The sequence below is a fragment of the Bombina bombina genome, chromosome 1 (genome assembly GCF_027579735.1).
Source record: "Bombina bombina isolate aBomBom1 chromosome 1, aBomBom1.pri, whole genome shotgun sequence".
NCBI classification, from domain to species: Eukaryota; Metazoa; Chordata; class Amphibia; order Anura; family Bombinatoridae; genus Bombina; species Bombina bombina.
In genome coordinates, this window is record NC_069499.1 from 305,328,701 (window position 1) to 305,348,740 (window position 20,040).

General features: G+C 44.6%; 1 protein-coding gene across 1 annotated transcript in view; it reads left to right on the forward strand.

The window, feature by feature from the left end:
* The window catches only part of CLASP1 (cytoplasmic linker associated protein 1), a 905,754-nt gene that overhangs the window by 688,627 nt on the left and 197,087 nt on the right, over positions 1 to 20,040 (forward strand). Inside the window, exon 28 of the mRNA XM_053712150.1 lies at positions 18,887 to 18,982. Coding sequence (XP_053568125.1) covers positions 18,887 to 18,982 — 96 coding nt within the window. The remainder of the gene's footprint in view (positions 1 to 18,886; positions 18,983 to 20,040) is intronic.

Below are 20,040 nucleotides of genomic sequence, written 5' to 3' on the forward strand. Positions count from 1 at the left end.
TAAATATATTAGACAATAAGAGGAGCATTGTATTGACCCTAATAAAACCCCATTTTATATATTTTAATAACAGGAGAAACGTGTCAACAAAGTAAAATAGATCCACTTATGGGACCTGGAACTTAGTACTTGTTGGAGACATAACTCGTAGGGAAAAGATTCTCAGAGTGAAACAAATAGAGCTAAAGACAAATGGTAGGTAATGCTAATCGTGGCAATTCGGGAATTGTGGGATATTTGATTGGAAACGAGAATCAGCTGGATAAGGTACATGTTGTGGGGGGTGGGGAAAGAGGGGTATCCCGGAGAACTGTTGTCAGGGTTGGGCCAGGAAAGGTAGGCGAGGTAGGCAGGGATGGGGAAAAGAAAAAAAAAAAAAAGAGAAAGAATTTTTTTTTTTTTATAATAGCAATGTATATGTATATAAACATTCTATGTTTTGTGGGCACTAGGAGCCATAGGGGATCTCAGGTCGCCAGCCCCTCTATCCAGATTGGGGCCTACACATCCATCTGGTCATCTAGTGGGGTTGAAGACTCGTCAGATCTCTTATATTATACATCCCATGCTAACCATATAGAGCAGTAGTAATCATATCGGCCTTCAACCCTTAGTGCGTGTTCTTCCATGTTTTGGATATAATCTAGTGAGTGAAGAACAGGGGTGAGTGAAGCAGGGGCTTGTTTCATCCATTGTCTGGCTATAACCAGTTTTGCCGACAAAAGAACTATAACACCCAGAAGACGGGATGGTTTTGGGAGATCTTGCAGACCTAAATGGAATAATGCCGTGCTCCCTGAGAGGTCGTCAATGAGGCCTAGTCCCCGGAGCAATCCAGCCACCTGGTTCCAGAAGTGTCTTAACTTGGGGCATTCCCACCAAATGTGGAGGTGAGTGCCTCGGTGGGCACAGCCTCTCCAACAGTCCGCCGACCTGGAGGGGTAAATTCTATGTAGCCTGGTGGGAACCCAGTGCCACCGAAGCAGAATTTTGAGGTACAGTTCAAACATGTTGGAGCAGCGCACTGCTGCCCCGACATCCCGTAGAGCGCTCTGCCACCCACCCTCCGAAGCCTCTACTCCCAGGTCTCTTTCCCAGTCCTCTGTGGAGCGGGTTTTTATGAAGTGAGGAGAATCCAAAAGAGTCCTATAGTGAAACGACAGAGATCCTCGCAGAGGCCTTCCTGCCAACCACCTCCTCTCCCACTTAGTGAGAGCTCTCATGTTGTCCTTATGGAATCCCCAAGACAAGAGAAGTGAAGCCAGGCGGAGGTACTCGAACTGCAGCTCCCAGGGAAAGCCTTCCGTCGGGTAGTTTTGGGGTGGGATAACTAGGGCACCCCCTCTATACAAGTCCGAGAGTATTCTGAGCCCCAAGGCTTCCCACCTCCCGGGGTGTGAGTCCGGGAGGCAGTGTAGCAGAGCATTGATAGAGTGAATGGGGGAGAGATGCGGGGCAACCGGGTCTAGATGACGGAGCCCCCTCCAAAGTTTCAGACAGGTCTTGACTATACGGCAATGTATACCGCTCAGTACCTCTGCATGATCAGGGATCCATATGAGGTTGGCTATGTCCACTCCAGCGGGTAGCGAGCCCTGTTCGATTTGGAGCCACCTCGCGGAACAGTCCCTCACTCCCCAGGCCATAATATGCGAGAGCATGGCAGCCTTATAGTATAGCGAAATATTCGTCATCGACATGCCTCCGCATCTTTTCGTTTTTTGTAATTGGGTTAGGGGAAGTCGAACGTGTTGTCCCTTCCATACGTATTTTGTAAAAATAGATTGGAAGTGGTTGAGAAGGTATGCCGGGACCGGGACTGGGAGGCAACGGAATAGGTAAATTAGTTTTGGTAGTAGGAGCATCTTTACCGCCGCAACCCTACCCGTCCAGGAGTCCTCCGGGACCTTCCAACTAGAGATTGTCTGTTGGAGCTCTTTGAGAAGAGATCCATAGTTTGCTGTCACTACTCTCTTAGGGTCATGTTAGAGTACTACTCCCAGATGCTTCAGACCTTCCGTTGACCACTTAAATGGGTAGGAGCTTTTCAAAGTCTCAAGGGTGGCTTCCGGGAGGCCAATAGCGTAGGCCTCAGTCTTAGAGTAATTAAGTTTATAAAATGTTAAATTGGCAAATTCAGTTAGGATCTCAAACAGTTTAGGGAGCGATTCCTCTGCATCCGTAAGGAAAATGATCAAGTCGTCAGCGAAGAGGGCAAGGACCTGAGGGATGTCGTGCAAAACTAATGGTTGAATTGAGGGAGACGTCCTGAGTCTAGTCGCTAACGGTTCCATTATAAGAGCAAAGAGGAGAGGTGACAGAGGGCACCCCTGCCTCGTGCCATTCCGAATCTCAAAGGGATTAGAGACGAACCCCAATCCTCTAACTCTGGCAGAGGGGCTTGAATACAGAGCCATTACTGCTTTGGTAAAGGCGGGTGGAAATCCAAAGGAGCGCAGGACCTCAACCATATACTCCCACCGGACCCTGACGAAGGCTTTCTCAGCGTCTAACGACAGGGTGACCAGTGGGATCCCAAGCGCAGCAGTTTCAAAGAAGATATTTAAGAGGCGCCTAGTGTTGTCCGAGCCCTGCCGTCCCGGGGTGAACCCTACCTGATCATGATGAATCAGGACCGGGAGAGTTTTATTTAACCTTGAAGCCAGTATTTTTGCATATAATTTTACATCTCCGTTAATGAGAGATATTGGCCGGTAGCTCTCACAGAACTCAGGATTTTTCCCTGGTTTGGGAATAGTTATGATCGATGCCTCTAGAAAGTCTTGGGGGAAGTTACCTGTGTCCATAGCCTCGGCAAACACCTGAGCTAGAATAGGGCACAGCTGGGTCACGAATTTTTTGTAGAACAGGGCATCAAATCCATCTGGGCCTGGGGACTTATGTGCCTTCAGGGTTTTGATCGTTTTCTCGATCTCTTCAACAGAGATAGGAGCAACGAGTTGCTCCGTCATGTCCTCAGGAACCTGTGGCAAGTGAAGTCTATCAAGGAACTCAGGGATAAGATGCGTTGGTGCATAACGGGTGCCAGGGTCATCAGCTATCTGGTAAAGTCCTCTGTAATAGTTTGCAAAAGCATCACCTATATCGTTAGGGGAATAAAAAATTTTATCGCCTCTTGTTATATGAGCTATCTTGCTCTGTAAGGTTCTCTGTTGGAGTTTGTGGGCCAGGAGCCGATCTGCCCTGTCCCCTTTATGGTAGTATCTCTGTTTTAGGAGATAGAGTCCCCTCTGTACCTTCTCAAGTTCATGGGCCTCAATCTGTCTTCTAAGGGACTGAACTCTCAAGACTAGAGAATCTGATCTCTTTTGTCTAAGCTAAGTTCTGGAGACAGTATGCTCGTGGTAGAGTTGGGCCAAGCTGGCCCCCTTGTGTCTTCTAATCTCTGAGGATTTCTGTATAAAGAACCCACGGAGGTAGGCTTTGAGCGCCGCCCAAAGAGTCAGTGCCGATGTGGATCCTGTGTCGTTTATTATTAAGAACTCTTCTATCTCCTTTGACCAGAACGGGATCTGGGAGTCCGCAAGGAGGTATTCTGGTAGGCGCCAAGAGAGCCCACTTTTCCCCGAGGGGGAGAAGGTGATATCCACAACCACTGCGTCATGGTCCGACCACACACAAGGTACTATCGTGGCCGCAGCTATCATCTGCAGCGTCCATGAGGAACAAAAGAGGTAATCTAGTCGGGCAAAGGATTGGGAAGGAGTTGAAAAATAGGTGTAGTCATCTACGTCAGGGTGTAGGGCTCTCCAGACATCATGGTATGCATGCTGGGAGACAACGTTTCTAAAGAGGTGAGAGTAATGGTCCTCTCCGCGTCTTGAGGGAACCCCACGCTGGGATTTCCTATCCCTGCGCGGGTCCCACACTAGGTTACAGTCACCCCCGATAATTACATGGCCCTGTTTAAATCTGGCGACCTTATTTAGCAGGCCGCTGAGGAAGCGAGTCTGGTTAACATTTGGGGAATACAAAGCCACCAACGTAACCAAAGTGTTGTCCAGTCGACATACGGAAATGACATAACGGCCAGAAGGGTCTGAATCCAGATAGATGGACTCGTAGGAGATGTGTCTCCCTACTAGGACAGTGACTCCTCTGGCCTTCTTGTGAAACGATGAGGAGAGGCGAACAGGAAAATCTCTAGGATGGAACATGGCGGCCCGAGATCCCGTCCAGTGTCTCTCCTGTAAGAACACTATATCAAGGCACTGGACTTTCAGAAATTTAACAAGTAAACTCCGTTTTGTAGGGGAGTTCAGGCCCCTAACGTTCAGCGTGCCCACTCTCATTGTGGGAGAGAGGGAAGAAGGAAAAAAAAAAAAAAGGGGGGTAATATAGAAAGAGGAAAGGAGAAACAGGAGAGGTGATAGGGCAGTGGGAGGGGGAATACTCGCTGGGATCCACTAGTTTCTCCGAGTTGGGCAGAGGCTACTACACTCTGCCAAATAGGGAGTGCGGAGGACACAGATGTCAGTCCCTAACCGCACCAGAAATGTGACCCCTGGTAAGGGGAAGATAGGAGGTGGTCAGGGAGAGGAGGGCTCAGCGGCTCCCCTCCACCGCCGGCTGTGGTGTACATTCGGTCATCAGGTTATATAGGTAGCTATTGCCAGGTATTTTTAGGGAGGAGATAGGAAGGAGGAAGCAAGGGAAGGCTTAGGAGGGGTAGGAGGAGAAATGGAGGTCTAGGGTGGTGATGGTGAGAGGGTGATGTTAATATGAGGGGCCTCTGGGTGCCAGGTGCATGAGGTCAGCGGGGGGCCAAAAGGGTCCTGTGGGGCCATGTCAAGTCTAGAGGGTGAGTCAGTTCGTGTACACGAATGTGCAACAGTTAATAATAGCCTTTATCTAAGTAAACATTCAGGGAGTAATGGGTGAGAGGCAGTCTTTAGACGGGTATAGGGTGGGAATGTAGGGGGAGAGTAAGATGTCCTGTTGGGTGGGTTCAGTAAGTAGGGGAGGTAGGTGGGAGGGTACAGGAAAGGGTGTACAAGGAGGAGTTACTTCAGTAAGAAATCTTGGAAGGGAGGGGAGGGCCTAGGGAGGGGAAATCAGGAAAAGGATTGGGGTTGAGCAATATGGGGTTATTTACCGAGGGAAGAGAGGAGGATGGAGGAAGGAGGGTAGGGCAGTAGTAAGGGTGCAGAATCAGGAGAGGGACCAGAGGGCGGCTGCAGCGGGGAAGGGAGGGCTATTGGTGGGGACAGAAGAAATGAAGCGAGAACTTGGTCATTATAGGAACCTCTGATGAATCCTGAACATACAGTCCTAAACATGATATCATTCAAATTTCTGCAATGTGAAACATTTGATATTTTCCAGATGATGAGATAGGATCGGAAGGTGAAGAGGTAGATAGACAGGGTAAAGCATAAAGGAGGTAGCGAAGAAGAGGCAGTTATGGCTAGACAGGGCGAGTGAAGGAAGGGAGGGGGGTCAGAAAGGAAGAACATAGGAATAAAGAAGAGAGATGGGCGGGTGGCATAGAGTTCTGTCCTCCTGAGAAGGGGAGAAGAGCGGATGGGAAGGAAAGTGGAGCAGCCACAAGGGGGCATAGAAGTAGAGGAAGGGTTGGGAATCTGCTATAGAGGAGGGAATTGGGGAAAGGGGAGGTGATGAGGAGAGGAGAGACGAAAAGAGAGCATATAAACAGTGCATATATTCATTAGATGTACCTCTACACTTACTGGTAATTCAACAATCTATGCAGGGATATTGTACAGTTCCGACAGTGCAGGTTAACTCAAATAGTCATATAGAAAAATAGTATACGCTAAACATCTACAGTGCTAAACATTTGACATTTTTCAGAAGTTAAAATAAGATCAGAGGGTGGAGAGGGAAATAGACAGAGTAGAGCATATGGAGGGTTGGAAGGGAGAGGCGGTTTTGGCTGGGTGGATATGTGGAGGGAGGATGGGTGGGTTGGGAAGGGAAGAACGAAGAGATAGAAAAGAAAAAAGATAGATAGGCGGATGACCTGGAGTTCTGTCCTCCTAAAAAAGGAGGGAGAGCATATGGAGAGAGGAACAAGAGGACATATGAGCTGAAGAAGGAATGGGAAACTGCTGTAGAGCAAGGAATTAGGGAAAGGGAGGGTGACAAGGAGAGGAGAGACGAAAAAAGAGCCTATCATCAGAGCATATAGTCATTAGATATACCTCTACACAGACCAGTGCACCAGAAAATTATGTGAGAAAAAAAATAAATAAATAAATTGTACATTTCGAACAGTGCAGGGGAAACTCAATAAGTCATATGGAAAAACAGTGTGCCCAAAACATCTTGACATTGCCTAGATGATAGGACCCCTCCCAAGCCCACCCCACAAAGATACCCACCCAGTGACCGAAGTGGCATATGTAAAGTTGAAGCCAGGCTGGAATGGGAAGTAGGTGGGGGGAAAGAGTGGAGTACATGGGTGTGGAGAGATGGTAGGGTCTAGTGGGAAGGCATGAGGAAGAAAGGGGTTATTGGGGAGTCAGGAAAGACCAGGTTAGGATAGGAAAAGGGAAAACAAGTTAGGGGGCAGGGAAAATAAGGGAAGAGTGGGAGGGAAGGGAGAGGTTAGGAAGAGAGACCAAAATCATCAGGAACACCCTTGCAGGAACTATAAACTTTAGGAACATATTAAGAACATTATTGGAACATGATAAACAATTAGCGGTGTGAATACAACTCAGTGAAAAAAATTTGTAGTGGGTGAGATTAGATATTCTTTCAACAGTACATTACCAGCTCTCTGGTCATCTCCGGCTCTTAGGTGTAGTCCCAGTCCATATAGGGAGATGGTCTACTCGGGCAGACCATGTCCCAGTCCTCTAGAGGAGTGAGAGCGAAGTATGTAGAGTTTAAACAACTAGTGTTGGGGGGGGGGAGGGAGGGGAAAAAAAAACATGGAATAGGGAATGATGTTAGAGGTGCCCAACAGCTGGGCCCCTCAAGTTCCTCGGTACCATCTTGGTGTTAGAAAGTAGAACAGTCCTCTCAAGGGTTGGACCGCGATAAGCAATCTATACACACCCGAAGGAGGGAGGTTAAGTAATCATAAGACCTCCATGGGTGGGCTGAGGGTGGTGAGTCATCGTCCGGGGTCCTGTCTAGGTGGTTCTTGTCTGTCCGGGTTCCAAGGCTGGGCTCCAACTCTCAACAAAGGCCCTGCTCTATGTGGGCGGGGAGGATTCTCATCTCAGTTACCAGCAGGTAGATTCCAGATTCTTAGGAGGTCCTGCGCCTGTCTTGGTGTTAGCGCAGTGTGTTGGGCCCCGTCCTTGGTAATAATCAGTTTAGTCGGGAATCCCCATCTGTACCGGATATGATGATCTCTCAGAGTTTTTGTGGTTTCACTGAAACTTCGTCGTTGCTGGAGCGTGAATGGGGACAGATCAGGATACAGTGAAATATCTCTAAATTGATCCGGGAGTTGTGGTTGTCTCAGGGTAACTTTCAGGAGCCTATCTTTGAAGGAAAAATAGTGCAGTTTGGCTATGGTATCTCTAGGCTTGTCCATAGGTAGGTTTTGCGGCCTAGCCGCCCTGTGTATTCTGTCGATTCTTGCATCCTGATCTCCCGATGGGCCCAGGATTGATCTGAATAGTGCTTGAGCGAATTTTTCTAGTTCCTGGGGCCCCACAGACTCTGGGATTCCCCGGATCCTGACGTTGTTCCGCCTGGAACGATCCTCCAGGTCAGCCAGCTTCTCCTCCAAGGAGGACACTTGGTCGGCCAAATTTTGTGTATAGCTCACCCAATTTGTGTGGTCCACTAGCAGGTCCTCTTGTTTGCGTTCTAAGATGTCGGTTCGCTCATTAACTGTGACAATGTCTTTTCTGAGATCGTCAAAGGACCTTTCTAGTTTATCAAACCTTTTTGTGAATGACTGGGTCTGTTGATCTAGCAGCAGCTTCATAGAATCCATAGTGATCGTTTCAGACTGCGTGCGGGAGGGTGGTGAGCTCCGCACGCTAGCCCTTCCCTCGGAGATAGAGGGGGAGACAGATCTATCATCATCTGAGATATCCGGTGACGGGTCCCTGATAGGGAGAAAATGATCCCGAACTGTATGCTTTGAAGGTTTCATTCCCTTGGATTTCCTCTTGGAATGTTGCGACATTGGAAGGTAGGGTTACCACTAGTGGTGAGTAGTGAATTAAGAGGTGTTAGGAGGAGAGAGGATCACTAAGAGGGAGACCTGGCAGAATCAGCTGGCTAACACCGGCAGGGAGGGGCGCCCTAGGACTTAGCACATCATAGTTGCGTTACGTGGGTTAAGCAACTGTAGAGAGTTCTTTTGGAGACTGTGTTAGCAGTGAGCTATGGTGCAAATAGGCAGGAGTGTAGGTAGTAGGTGACTCCTAGAAGTAACAAGTTTTGACTGGATGTGTCTCTCCCCTAGGGAAATCAATGCCACCACTGGGCCTAGGCGGGAAAAGGATGTGGGGTATGACCCACTCTAAGAGTTAGAGTGGGAAAGGGAAGAGGAGAGACACTGCAGCGCTGTATCTATCTGAGAACCAGGCAGGGATTTTGAGTCCTGACAGGGCCTTGAGGACTGAGCAATGCACAGTACTGCAGGGAGTCTCTGTGATAGTAGGGTCTTGTAGGTGTACTTTGCTTGCTGTAGATAGACAGTGCTAGAGGTAGAGTAGATGAAAATTATCTGGTACTGCAGGTCAGCCCAGATCTCAGGCCCCAAGCTAGTTATAAGGATTCAGAGTTAAGTGAGCAGAGTAAGGCCTCTGATTTAGGAGACACGCCAGAATCAGTAGAATGCTGCAAGGTAACTTATGTGTAAAAGCAGAGTTAGGAATAGTCCCCCTTTAGTCCTGCAGTCTGTTCTAGATTGTCACTTAAGTAGACAGTCGATAAGCCTTAATTAGTGCTGCTAGTTACTGGGCTTCTGGCTCTATTGCGGTGACAGAGCTAATGACTTTTTAGGTGGTGTAGCGAGTATACAGGGATCCAGGTGAAACCCTGCGCTGAGGCTTACCCTTATGTCTGTGGTCAACAGCACTTAGTATGCAGTGCAGGGCTCCGTTCCCCAGTCTGATCAGTCTGCAGCCGGCTTGCTGGATGAGGATGTCCGCAACTGCTGGAGGTCTTTAATTACACCCGGTAGCTACAGTCGGGTAGTTAAACCGCCGGGAGGATGAACTCCGGCGGTAGCGTTGCTCTGTTAGATCGCGGCCCAGTGACGTCACAGGTAATGGCGCCGTTCGCGCCTTTTTACCGCCGAGCCGTTTCTTCCTAGGCTGATCAATGAAGTATTTCGGAGGCAGGCGAGTAGTCGGGTAAGCTGCTGAAGAGGTTGAAAGGCCTCCGCTAACGCGGTAGTGTGGAGCAGGTCCTCGGGGCTGATGTCAGAAACTGGGCTAATGGAAGCTACGGGGGTGTTGTGCTGTGCCCAGAAGTGGAGTAAAAGCCAACAAACAGGGAGAGGGTCCAAGCCGAGAGCCCAGTCAGGTGTTAACTGTTGATGTAGTAGACCTGAACAGATATTGTGCAGTAAAAGGAGGTTTTTAGGGTTATAATCTTTATGGGCTCCAGGAGCTCTGTGAACACACGTCTGATCTTGTCTCTAGCCGGCTCCCTTTATGTGACATTTTAAGTGTTTTTCAGACTTGAAACACTTTTGGGGAATTTTATTTACGCCTGGCAGTTGTTTAGACACCTAATCTTGTCAGAAAGGCCCCTTCACTCTGGAATGCAGAGGGAGGAGGCCTCATTTTCGCGCAGTTGCGCAGTTGCTTTTTACTAGGCAGTTCATGCAGCTTCACGTGGAGTATCCAGAGGCTTGGAAAAGGACTTCAGAGAGGCTTATTACTTATTTGAATAACCCCTAAGGAAGGTAAACGCCGCAGTAGAGACTGTGGCATGGGACTGTAGTGTCTTTAACCGGTTAATTACTGTTATTAGCTCCGGTTTGGGCATTTAAGGGTTAAATTGTCTGATAATTGGTGTGCAATACTTTCAAAGCATTAAGACACTGTGATGAAAATTTCATAAAGATTAGATATTTCTTTGATGGTTTTCTGACGTTTCAGTAATAAAGTGTACACTTTTATTATTTAAAGAGACAGTAACGGTTTTGTATAAAATAATTTTTATTGCATTAAAACTCTGCCTAAGTCTGTCTAACATGTCTGTGCCTTCAGATAGCCTATGTTCTGTGTGCATGGAGGCCAAGGTGGTTCCCCCATTAAATGTATGTGTAAAGTGCGCAATAGCGTCCAAACAGATAAAGGACAGTACTGTCACTTTTAAAAATGTTGCCCAAGATGATTTTTTAAATGAAGGTAGTGGGGATAGTTCATCATCCTCTCCTTCTGTGTCAACGCCAGCTTTGCCCGCGCAAGCGATACCTAGTACATCTGACGCGCCTATGGCTGTTACTATGCAGCAATTAGCAGCAGTAATGGATAATTCTTTAGCAGCCTTTTTATCCAAACTGCCAGTTTTTCCTAGAAAGCGTGATTGCTCACTTTTAAATACAGAGGATGAGCAAGCAGACGCAGGGGATAATTCATCTGTGGTACCCTCACATCAATCTGAGTTGGCGGTGAGGGAGGGCCTGTCTGAGGGAGAAATTTCTGACACAGGCAGAGACTGATACCATTGCATTTAAATTTAAACTAGAACACCTCCGCGCCCTACTTAAGGAGGTGCTAGCTACACTTGATGATTGTGATCCTTTGGTGATTCCAGAAAAATTGTGCAAAATGGACAAATTTTTAGAAGTCCCAGTGCACTCTGATGCGTTTCCGATACCCAAGAGGGTGGCGGATATAGTGACTAAGGAGTGGGAGAAGCCAGGTGTACCATTTGTTCCCCCTCCTATATTTAAGAAAATGTTCCCCATTGTTGACCCCAGAAGGGACGCATGGCAGACGGTCCCTAAGGTAGAAGGGGCAGTTTCAACATTAGCTAAGCGCACAACTATACCAATAGAAGACAGTTGCGCTTTCAAAGATCCTATGGATTAAAAACTTGAAGGGTTACTTAAGAAAATTTTTGTTCAGCAAGGTTTCCTTCTGCAACCAATTTCGTGCATTATTCCTGTCACCACGGCGGCATCTTTTTTGGTTCGATGAACTAGAAAATTCGCTCCAGAAGGAGACTCCTTATGATGAGGTCATGGACAGAATTCACGCACTGAAGTTGGCTAATTCCTTTATTTTAGATGCCGCTTTTCAATTAGCAAAATTAGCGGCAAAAAAATCAGGTTTTGCAATAGTGGCGTGCAGAGCGCTTTGGCTAAAATCTTGGTCGGCGGATGTGTCGTCCAAAACAAAATTGCTTAATATTCCTTTCAAGGGTAAGACCCTATTCGGGCCAGAATTGAAAGAGATTATTTCAGACATCACTGGGGGAAAGGGCCATGCCCTTCCACAGGATAGACCTTTCAAAGCAAAAAATAAGTCTAATTTTCGTTCCTTTCACAATTTTAGGAACGGACCGGCTCCTAGCTCTACAGCCTCTAGACAAGAGGGTAACGCATCCCAGCCCAAACCAGCATGGAAACCATTGCAAGGCTGGAACAAGGGAAAACAGGCCAAAAAGCCTGCTGCTGCTACCAAATCAGCATGAAAGGATAGCCCCCGATCCGGGACCGGATCTGGTAGGGGGCAGACTCTCTCTCTTTGCTCAGGCTTGGGCAAGAGATGTCCCAGACCCCTGGGCTTTAGAGAATGTCTCTCAGGGGTATCTCCTAGAATTCAAGGATCTTCTTTCAAAGGGAAGGTTTCACATGTCTCGCTTGTCTTTAGACCAGACAAAGAGACGGGCATTCTTACATTGCGTAGAAGACCTTTTAAAGATGGGAGTGATACACCCAGTTCCAAAAGCAGAACAAGGACTGGGTTTTTACTCAAACCTGTTTGTAGTTCCCAAAAAGGAGGGAACGTTCAGGCCAATTCTGGATTTAAAAATCCTAAACAAATTCCTCAGAGTTCCATCATTCAAAATGGAAACTATTCGAACAATTTTACCAATGATCCAGAAGGGTCAATACATGACTACCGTGGACCTAAAGGATGCATACCTGCATATTCCGATCCACAAGGTTCACCATCAGTTCCTAAGGTTCGCCTTCCTGGACAAACATTATCAGTTTGTGGCTCTTCCCTTCGGATTGGCCACTGCTCCAAGAATTTTCACAAAGGTGTTAGGGTCCCTTCTTGCAGTGCTAAGGCCAAGGGGCATTGCGGTAGCACCTTACCTAGACGACATCTTGTCCTTCCACAAAGCAAAGGCTCATACGGATATTGTTCTAACCTTTCTAAGGTCTCACGGGTGGAAGGTGAACGTAGAAAAAAGTTCTCTGTCCCCGGTCACAAGGGTTCCCTTCCTGGGAACAATAATAGACTCGGTAGAGATGAAAATTTTTCTGACGGAGGTCAGGAAGTCAAAACTTTCAAATACTTGTCGAGTTCTTCATGCCATTCCTCAGCCTTCTGTGGCTCAGTGCATAGAGGTAATCGGTCTAATGGTTGCGGCAATGGACGTAGTCCCTTTTGCCAGAATTCATCTCAGACCACTGCAACTGTGCATGCTCAAGCAGTGGAATGGGGATTATGCAGATTTGTCTCCCCAGATAAAAATGGACCAGAGAACCAGAGACTCGCTCCTCTGGTGGTTGTCTCAGGATCACCTGTCTCAGGGAATGAGTTTCCGCAGACCGGAGTGGATCATTGTCACGACCGACGCCAGTCTCTCAGGCTGGGGCGTGGTCTGGGACTCCCTGAAAACTCAGGGTCTTTGGTCTCGGGAAGAATCTCTTCTCCCGATAAACATTTTGGAACTAAGAGCGATATTCAATGCGCTCCTGGCATGGCCTCAACTAGCGGAGGCCAAATTCATAAGATTTCAGTCGGACAACATGACTGTAGCGTACATCAATCATCAGGGGGGAACAAAGAGTTCCCTGGCGATGAGGGAGGTATCCAGGATCATCAATTGGGCAGAGGATCACTCCTGCCACCTATCAGCAATTCACATCCCAGGTGTAGACAACTGGGAAGCGGATTATCTGAGTCGTCAGACTTTCCATCCGGGGGAGTGGGAACTTCATCCGGAGGTTTTTGCCCAGTTAACTCAACTATGGGGCATTCCAGATCTGGATCTGATGGCGTCTCGGCAGAACTCCAAGGTTCCACGCTATGGGTCCAGGTCCAGGGATCCCAAGGCGACATTGGTAGATGCCTTAGTGGCGCCTTGGTCGTTCAATCTAGCTTATGTCTTTCCACCGTTTCCCCTCCTCCCCAGGCTAGTAGCCAGGATCAAACAGGAGAAGGCTTCGGTAATTCTAATAGCTCCTGCGTGGCCACGCAGGACTTGGTATGCAGACCTGGTGAATATGTCATCGGCTCCACCATGGAAGCTACCTTTGAGACAGGACCTTCTAGTACAAGGTCCATTCGAACATCCAAACCTAGTTTCTCTGCAACTGACTGCTTGGAGATTGAACGCTTGATTCTATCTCAGCGTGGGTTTTTGGAATCTGTTATAGATACTCTGGTTCAGGCCAGAAAACCTATAACCAGGAGAATTTACCATAAAATATGGCAGAAATATCTCTGTTGGTGCGAATCCAAGGGTTACTCATGGAGTAAAATTAGGATTCCAAGGATACTTTCCTTTCTCCAAGAGGGATTGGAGAAAGGTCTGTCAGCTAGTTCTCTAAAAGGACAGATATCTGCTCTGTCTGTCTTGTTGCACAAACGTCTGGCAGCCGTGCCAGATGTTCAGGCGTTCGTACAGGCGTTTGTCAGAATCAAGCCTGTCTACAGACCTGTGACTCCTCCATGGAGTCTAAACTTAGTTCTTTCAGTTCTTCAAGGGGTTCCGTTTGAACCTTTACATTCCATAGATATTAAGTTACTATCTTGGAAAGTTTTGTTTTTGGTTGCTATTTCTTCTGCTAGAAGAGTTTCTGAATTGTCGGCTTTGCAATGTAATTCACCCTATCTGGTGTTTCATACGGATAAGGTAGTTTTACGTACCAAGCCTGGTTTTCTTCCAAAAGTGGTTTCCAATAGGAATATTAACCAGGAAATAGTTGTTCCTTCTCTGTGTCCAAATCCAGTTTCTAAAAAGGAACGTTTGTTACACAATCTAGATGTGGTTCGTGCTTTAAAATTCTATCTAGAAGCAACAAAGGATTTCAGACAGACATCATCCTTGTTTGTCGTCTATTCTGGTAAGAGGAGAGGTCGGAAAGCTACTGCTACCCCTCTCTCCTTCTGGCTTAAAAGCATCATCCGATTGGCTTATGAGACTGCCGGACGGCAGCCTCCTGAACGAATTACAGCTCATTCTACTAGAGCTGTGGCTTCCATATGGGCTTTCAAGAACGAGGCTTCTGTTGAACAGATCTGTAAGGCAGCGACGTGGTCTTCTCTGCATACATTTGCCAAATTTTACAAATTCGATACTTATGCTTCTTCGGAGGCTATTTTTGGGAGAAAGGTTTTACAAGCAGTGGTGCCTTCCATTTAGGTTACCCGACTTGTTCCCTCCCTTCATCCGTGTCCTAAAGCTTTGGTATTGGTTCCCACAAGTAAGGATGAAGCCGTGGACCGGATACACCAATGTAGGAGAAAACAGAATTTATGTTTACCTGATAAATTTCTTTCTCCTACAGTGTATCCAGTCCACGGCCCGCCCTGGCATTTAGTCAGGTTTAAATTTTTATTTTTGTACACTACAGTCACCACTGCACCCTATGGTTCTCCTTTTTCTCCTAACCGTCGGTCGAATGACTGGGGGGCGGAGCCAGAGGGGGAGCTATATGGACAGCTCTGCTGTGTGGTCTCTTTGCCACTTCCTGTAGGGAATGAGAATATCCCACAAGTAAGGATGAAGCCGTGGACCGGATACACCGTAGGAGAAAGAAATTTATCAGGTAAACATAAATTCTGTTTTTCCACAGCTATACAGTGGCAGTCTTAAAGGCACCTGAAACCCAAATTTTTTTCTTCTTCTTTCATTGTTTATGTAGTGCATTCAATTTTAAACAACTTTCTAATTTACTTCTATTATCAAATTTTCTTAGTTCTCTTGGTATCTTGTTGGAAAGCAGGGAGGTAAGCTCAGCAGCATGGCATGTGCCTGGAGGACTATATGACAGCAGTTTTGCATGTAATCCATTTGCAAGAGCACTATTTCCTGCTAGGTAGTGCTCCAGAGACCTAGGTATCTCTTCAACAAAGAATACCATGGGAATGAAGTAAATTTGATAATAGAAGTAAATTGGAAACTTATTTTAAAACTCTTATGTCTGAATCACAAAATAATTTGTTTTGGTTTCATATCCCTTTAATTCTGTAAATACATTGACTTTCACTCTTGCTCCATATTTTGTTTAGCATATCCTATCAATTTTTCTGTGTTTTTCCCAGGACCTATATGATGGGCTTATTTTACTGACCACCCAGCTACAGTTTAATTTATGCCAATATTAAGCTAAAATTAGCTGTTATTACATTTTTTCAGTGTTTGTTACACAAATTATCATTAATTTTTTTTTTTTAATTGTTATAAATTTGTGTATTAGATAAAGTAACATTTTTAAATAACAGTAAATTATATTAATAATATTTGCAAAGTAGGTACTTCATAATGCCAACCCCAGCTGGCAAAATTTTCTGTGGAGAATACTGCCATGGTTGGAGACATCCCTGTTCTTTCTTGATAAAACTGACCGTGATTGACCCAAAAATGCATACCAAAATTAACATGTTTTTTTCCTATACTTTATACAAAGCAAAATGACTCCTAGGCAGCCAAGTAAAACATTTTTCTTTCTTTGTAACCCTTGTAGTTGCTATATAGTCCTGGTGTCACCATAAGTCAACCCATACACCTATGAAAGTCAATTCCAGGGATGCCTGACTTGGCATCACTCTCTCCTATATCAGTTTCTTTGGGTGGGAAGTGGCTTAGGTCATTGGTTGAAGTCTGGTGATATAGTCACGATAGAATCCACCAACCCTGTTGATCAGTCTATTTTGCTCTACTTGTCTGATAGGCTTCACTTTCCAGCCGTCCAGTGCTCATTCAGTTGCCCATGTCCCTATTTTAATATGTTCTTTGTTTGTATCCTTCATGTTACTCTGATTAGAGATGTTGCAAAAGGGCAGTAACGAGAATAGACCCTTTATTCAGAAAACAGGTATGAATATGTGTGTAATAGTTCCTCTGTTTAGAGGAATTTTTAGATGGTTACAATAAACTTTTTTTTTTTTTTTTAATAGTGTGTGTTCTTTCTTTATTAACTCCACAATTTATATAATGTTTGCTCATTCAGTTGGACAGTGTCATAACAATATGTTTAGCAAGAACCTTTTTCCCCCAGTTACGGAAATTTTTGCCATAGCATAAAAGGGTTTTTCATCTGCTGCTAAGAGTGCCCTCAAGGCACCTCCAAAAGCTTGTCACCAACAAATTCTTTCATGTATGTGCGTTACTGTACCAGTGGTGTTATGCTCATTGGCTCGTCTGGGAGTTTGTCAATAACCTCACATCCTGTATTTCTTTTACAAAGATATGACGAGTCCACGGGTTTCATCCTTACTTGTGGGATATTATCCTCCTGCTAACAGGAAGTGGCAAAGAGCACCAGAGCAGAGCTGTATATATAGCTCCTCCCAACCCAGTCATTCTCTTTGCCTGTGTTAACATAGGAAGAGGTAAAGTGAAAGAGGTGATATTTTTTGTTTTAATCAAGCTTGTGTCCTAATTCTTCGTCTAAGAAGTGGTGTCTATTATATAACTTGGACGCGGTCCGTGCCTTGAAGTTTTTACTTACAGGCGACTAGGGATTTCCGTCAATAATCTTCATTATTCATTGTGTATTTAGGAAAGCGTAGGGATCAGAAAGCTACGGCTACCTTTCTTTCCTTTTGGCTGCGGAGTATTATCCGCCTGGTTAAGGAGACTGCTGGACAGCAGCCTCCTGAAAGAATTATGGCTCATTCTACTAGGACTGTGGCTTCCACATGGGCTTTTTTAAGAACGATGCTTCTGTTGAACAGATTTGCAAGGCTGCGACCTGGTCGTCGCTTCATACTTTTTCTAAAATTTTCAAATTTGATATTTTTGCTTCTTCTGAGGCTGTTTTATGGGGAAAGGTTCTTCAAGCAGTGGTGCCTTCCGTTTAGGTACCTGTCTTGTTTTTAGACAGGTATTTTTTGTTAAACTTTAGTCACCTCTGCACCTTTGGCCTTTCCTTTCTCTTCCTTAACTTCGGTCGAATGACTGGATTGGGAGGGAAGGGGAGGAGCTATATATACAGCTCTGCTCTGGTGCTCTTTGCCACTTCCTGTTAGGAGGATAATATCCCACAAATAAGGATGAAACCCGTGGACTTGTCATATCGTAAAAGAAATAAATTTATCAGGTAAGCATAAATTTCCTTTTTGACTAAGAGCGATCTAAAGTTTCAACTTACCATTTGGACTTTTCTGATCTTGCCTGGTGTTCTACCCTGTCAGTTGGGACTATCTTAATTTGGTTCTCAAAATAAATCTACACCCTTTGAGTCTATGAACTGTTCAAAGTTTTTTTTTCTTTTACCCAAGTTAACCTTATAGTGTACTGTTTCGGAGTTCCTTCCCAAAGTGGTTTCATCTACCTCCTTGTACTCCTTTTCTACACCCCTCATGTCCTCATCCTCAAAATGACTGAGAATGCCACTCTGTGGTGTTCATTGTGGTCGTAAAAAAATGGTCTCTCTTGTTTTATCATTTCAAGATGTAATACGCTACTGCAGCATCATTTGAGAGTTTAAAGGAGTACAAGAGAAATAGGATATGTATAAAAATTTTTATTCTTGCATCTAAATTCTTCATATACTTTTGGGATCACATTTGAAGACCTACTCTTTGACCCTTTTTTTTCTTTTTCTTTCTGCTATAGCTCATCCTAGACCCCTTCCTTCAACTTTTTCTTTTTTAAATGTTAAAGTGCCATAAAACATGTTGATATCTGTGCATATCATAAAAGGGCTAATTTGGTAAAAATAGCTTGCATAAAAAAATAGTTTAAAAATTGCTGGCAAGTATTTTAAAATCATTTTCAAAAATAAGCAAAATGACTTGCATAGCAATGCTGTTTGGAATAATCTGATCCACCCCCCCCCCCCTTATCAGTGTTTAGCATCAGAAACACATGCATTGTATTTCACAGAAGCTTTTTTGCTTTTAGGCATGCTCCAGCAGATAATCACTGTGTACTTCTGCATTCTACCAAATCAATGGTAGATATAGATACATCCATAGAAGGAAATGTGTGGGGGGGAATTAGAGCTGTACAATTCAGAAACTTAAAATAAAGGTTTAATGGCAAGGCACTGCAGTATAAATTTGCAGGTAAAGTAATTAAATTACATATATTTTGTCTCTATCCCAATCCCTTTAAACATTGGAGAGTGACGTGGGTGTGTGGGGAGGGAGTTTCTGGGTGAATATATTTTGGGCGTTGGGATTTTATATTAACCTATAAGGAAGGAATAATTTCCTACGTCATGTGCTGTGGAAAGTTGGTGATTAGTTTTATACAAAATAGTAAAGCTTTTTTGTATCCCTTAAATATTACTGAGCGCATGATATAATATGCTACTGAACAGTTAATCAAGAAATATTATGTATGATGTTTTAATCCCTTTTTTTTAAGCAATGATCTGTATCTTTGTGGTTGTAGTCGTCATTGTAAGGCAAGTGATTCTCCTGATTTTCATCTCCGTACTGGATAACAGTGAAAAATTATAACAATCTGGTGTAGAATGAAATTGTTTAGATTTCCTTGTATTATTATGATTGGTCTTTTCTGAATCATATCAACGTTGCTGTCTTGTTAAACTCAGACCCTGCATAATTGGGTATGCGATGATTTACAAGTTAGACCCAGCACAGCATCCTCAGGGCCTGGAGAGGTGAACCTGGAAGAGAAATGTAAACAGGTAGACATGTCACGTGTTCACTAACCACCAAAGATCACTGGCTGGCTGTGTTTTTAAGGATTGCCTGTAATGTTCTGTGTCTGACGGATACCAAAAGTCTCCAGGATGATATTGCATTTCATTTTCTCTCTCTCTCCAATTCATATATAGCCTCTGATAGATCCCTTATCCCTAAATTATTTCCAAAATATCACTTACACATTGGAGACTTTTGGTTGCCTCAATATATTCACATTTGATTTATTTAAAGAATGATTTGCGTGTGCTGTGACTTTTATTTACAGTGTAACAGGCTCACAATAAATAGATTTGAAGCAATTTAGATCATAGCTGTTGAAATCAAAGGCATTAAAAGGCCCTGAAACCCAAAATATTTCATTCAGATAGGGCAGTGTTTCTCAGCTCCAGTCCTCAAGTACCCCTAATAGGCCAGGTTTTCATGATCTTAACTACTGCATAGCACAGGTGAAATAAGTTACCATGGTTACTAATCTGCTCTCAACCATGAGCTGATTATTTCACCTGTGCACTAGTTCAGATAGCATGAAAATATGGCCTGTTATCGGTACTTGAGGGCTGGGTTTTAGAAACACTGAGAAAGGGAATACTATTTTAAACATTCCAATTTACTTTACTGTCCCTTTAAGGGTCACTCATTTTTTATAACTGAAAAATAGTGAGTGTACAGTCACATATTAAACTCATTCCTGGCTTTCAATTTTTTTTTAATAATCACGCAATGTTACTTTAAAGGGACACTAAACCCAAAATTTTCTTTCTTGATTCAGATAGAGCATGTAATTTTAAGCAACTTTCTAATTTACTCCTATTATCAATTTTCCTATATTTATTTGAAAAGCAGGAATACAAAGTTTGTGAGCCGGCCAATTTTTGGTTTAGCACCTGGGTTGCGCTTGCATTTAGCCACCAATAAGCAAGCGCTATCCAGGGTGCTGAACCTAAAATGGGCCGGCTCCTAAACTTTACATTCCTGCTTTTCAAATAAAGATAGCAAGAGAACGAAGAAAAATTGATAATAGGAGTAAATTAGAAAGTTG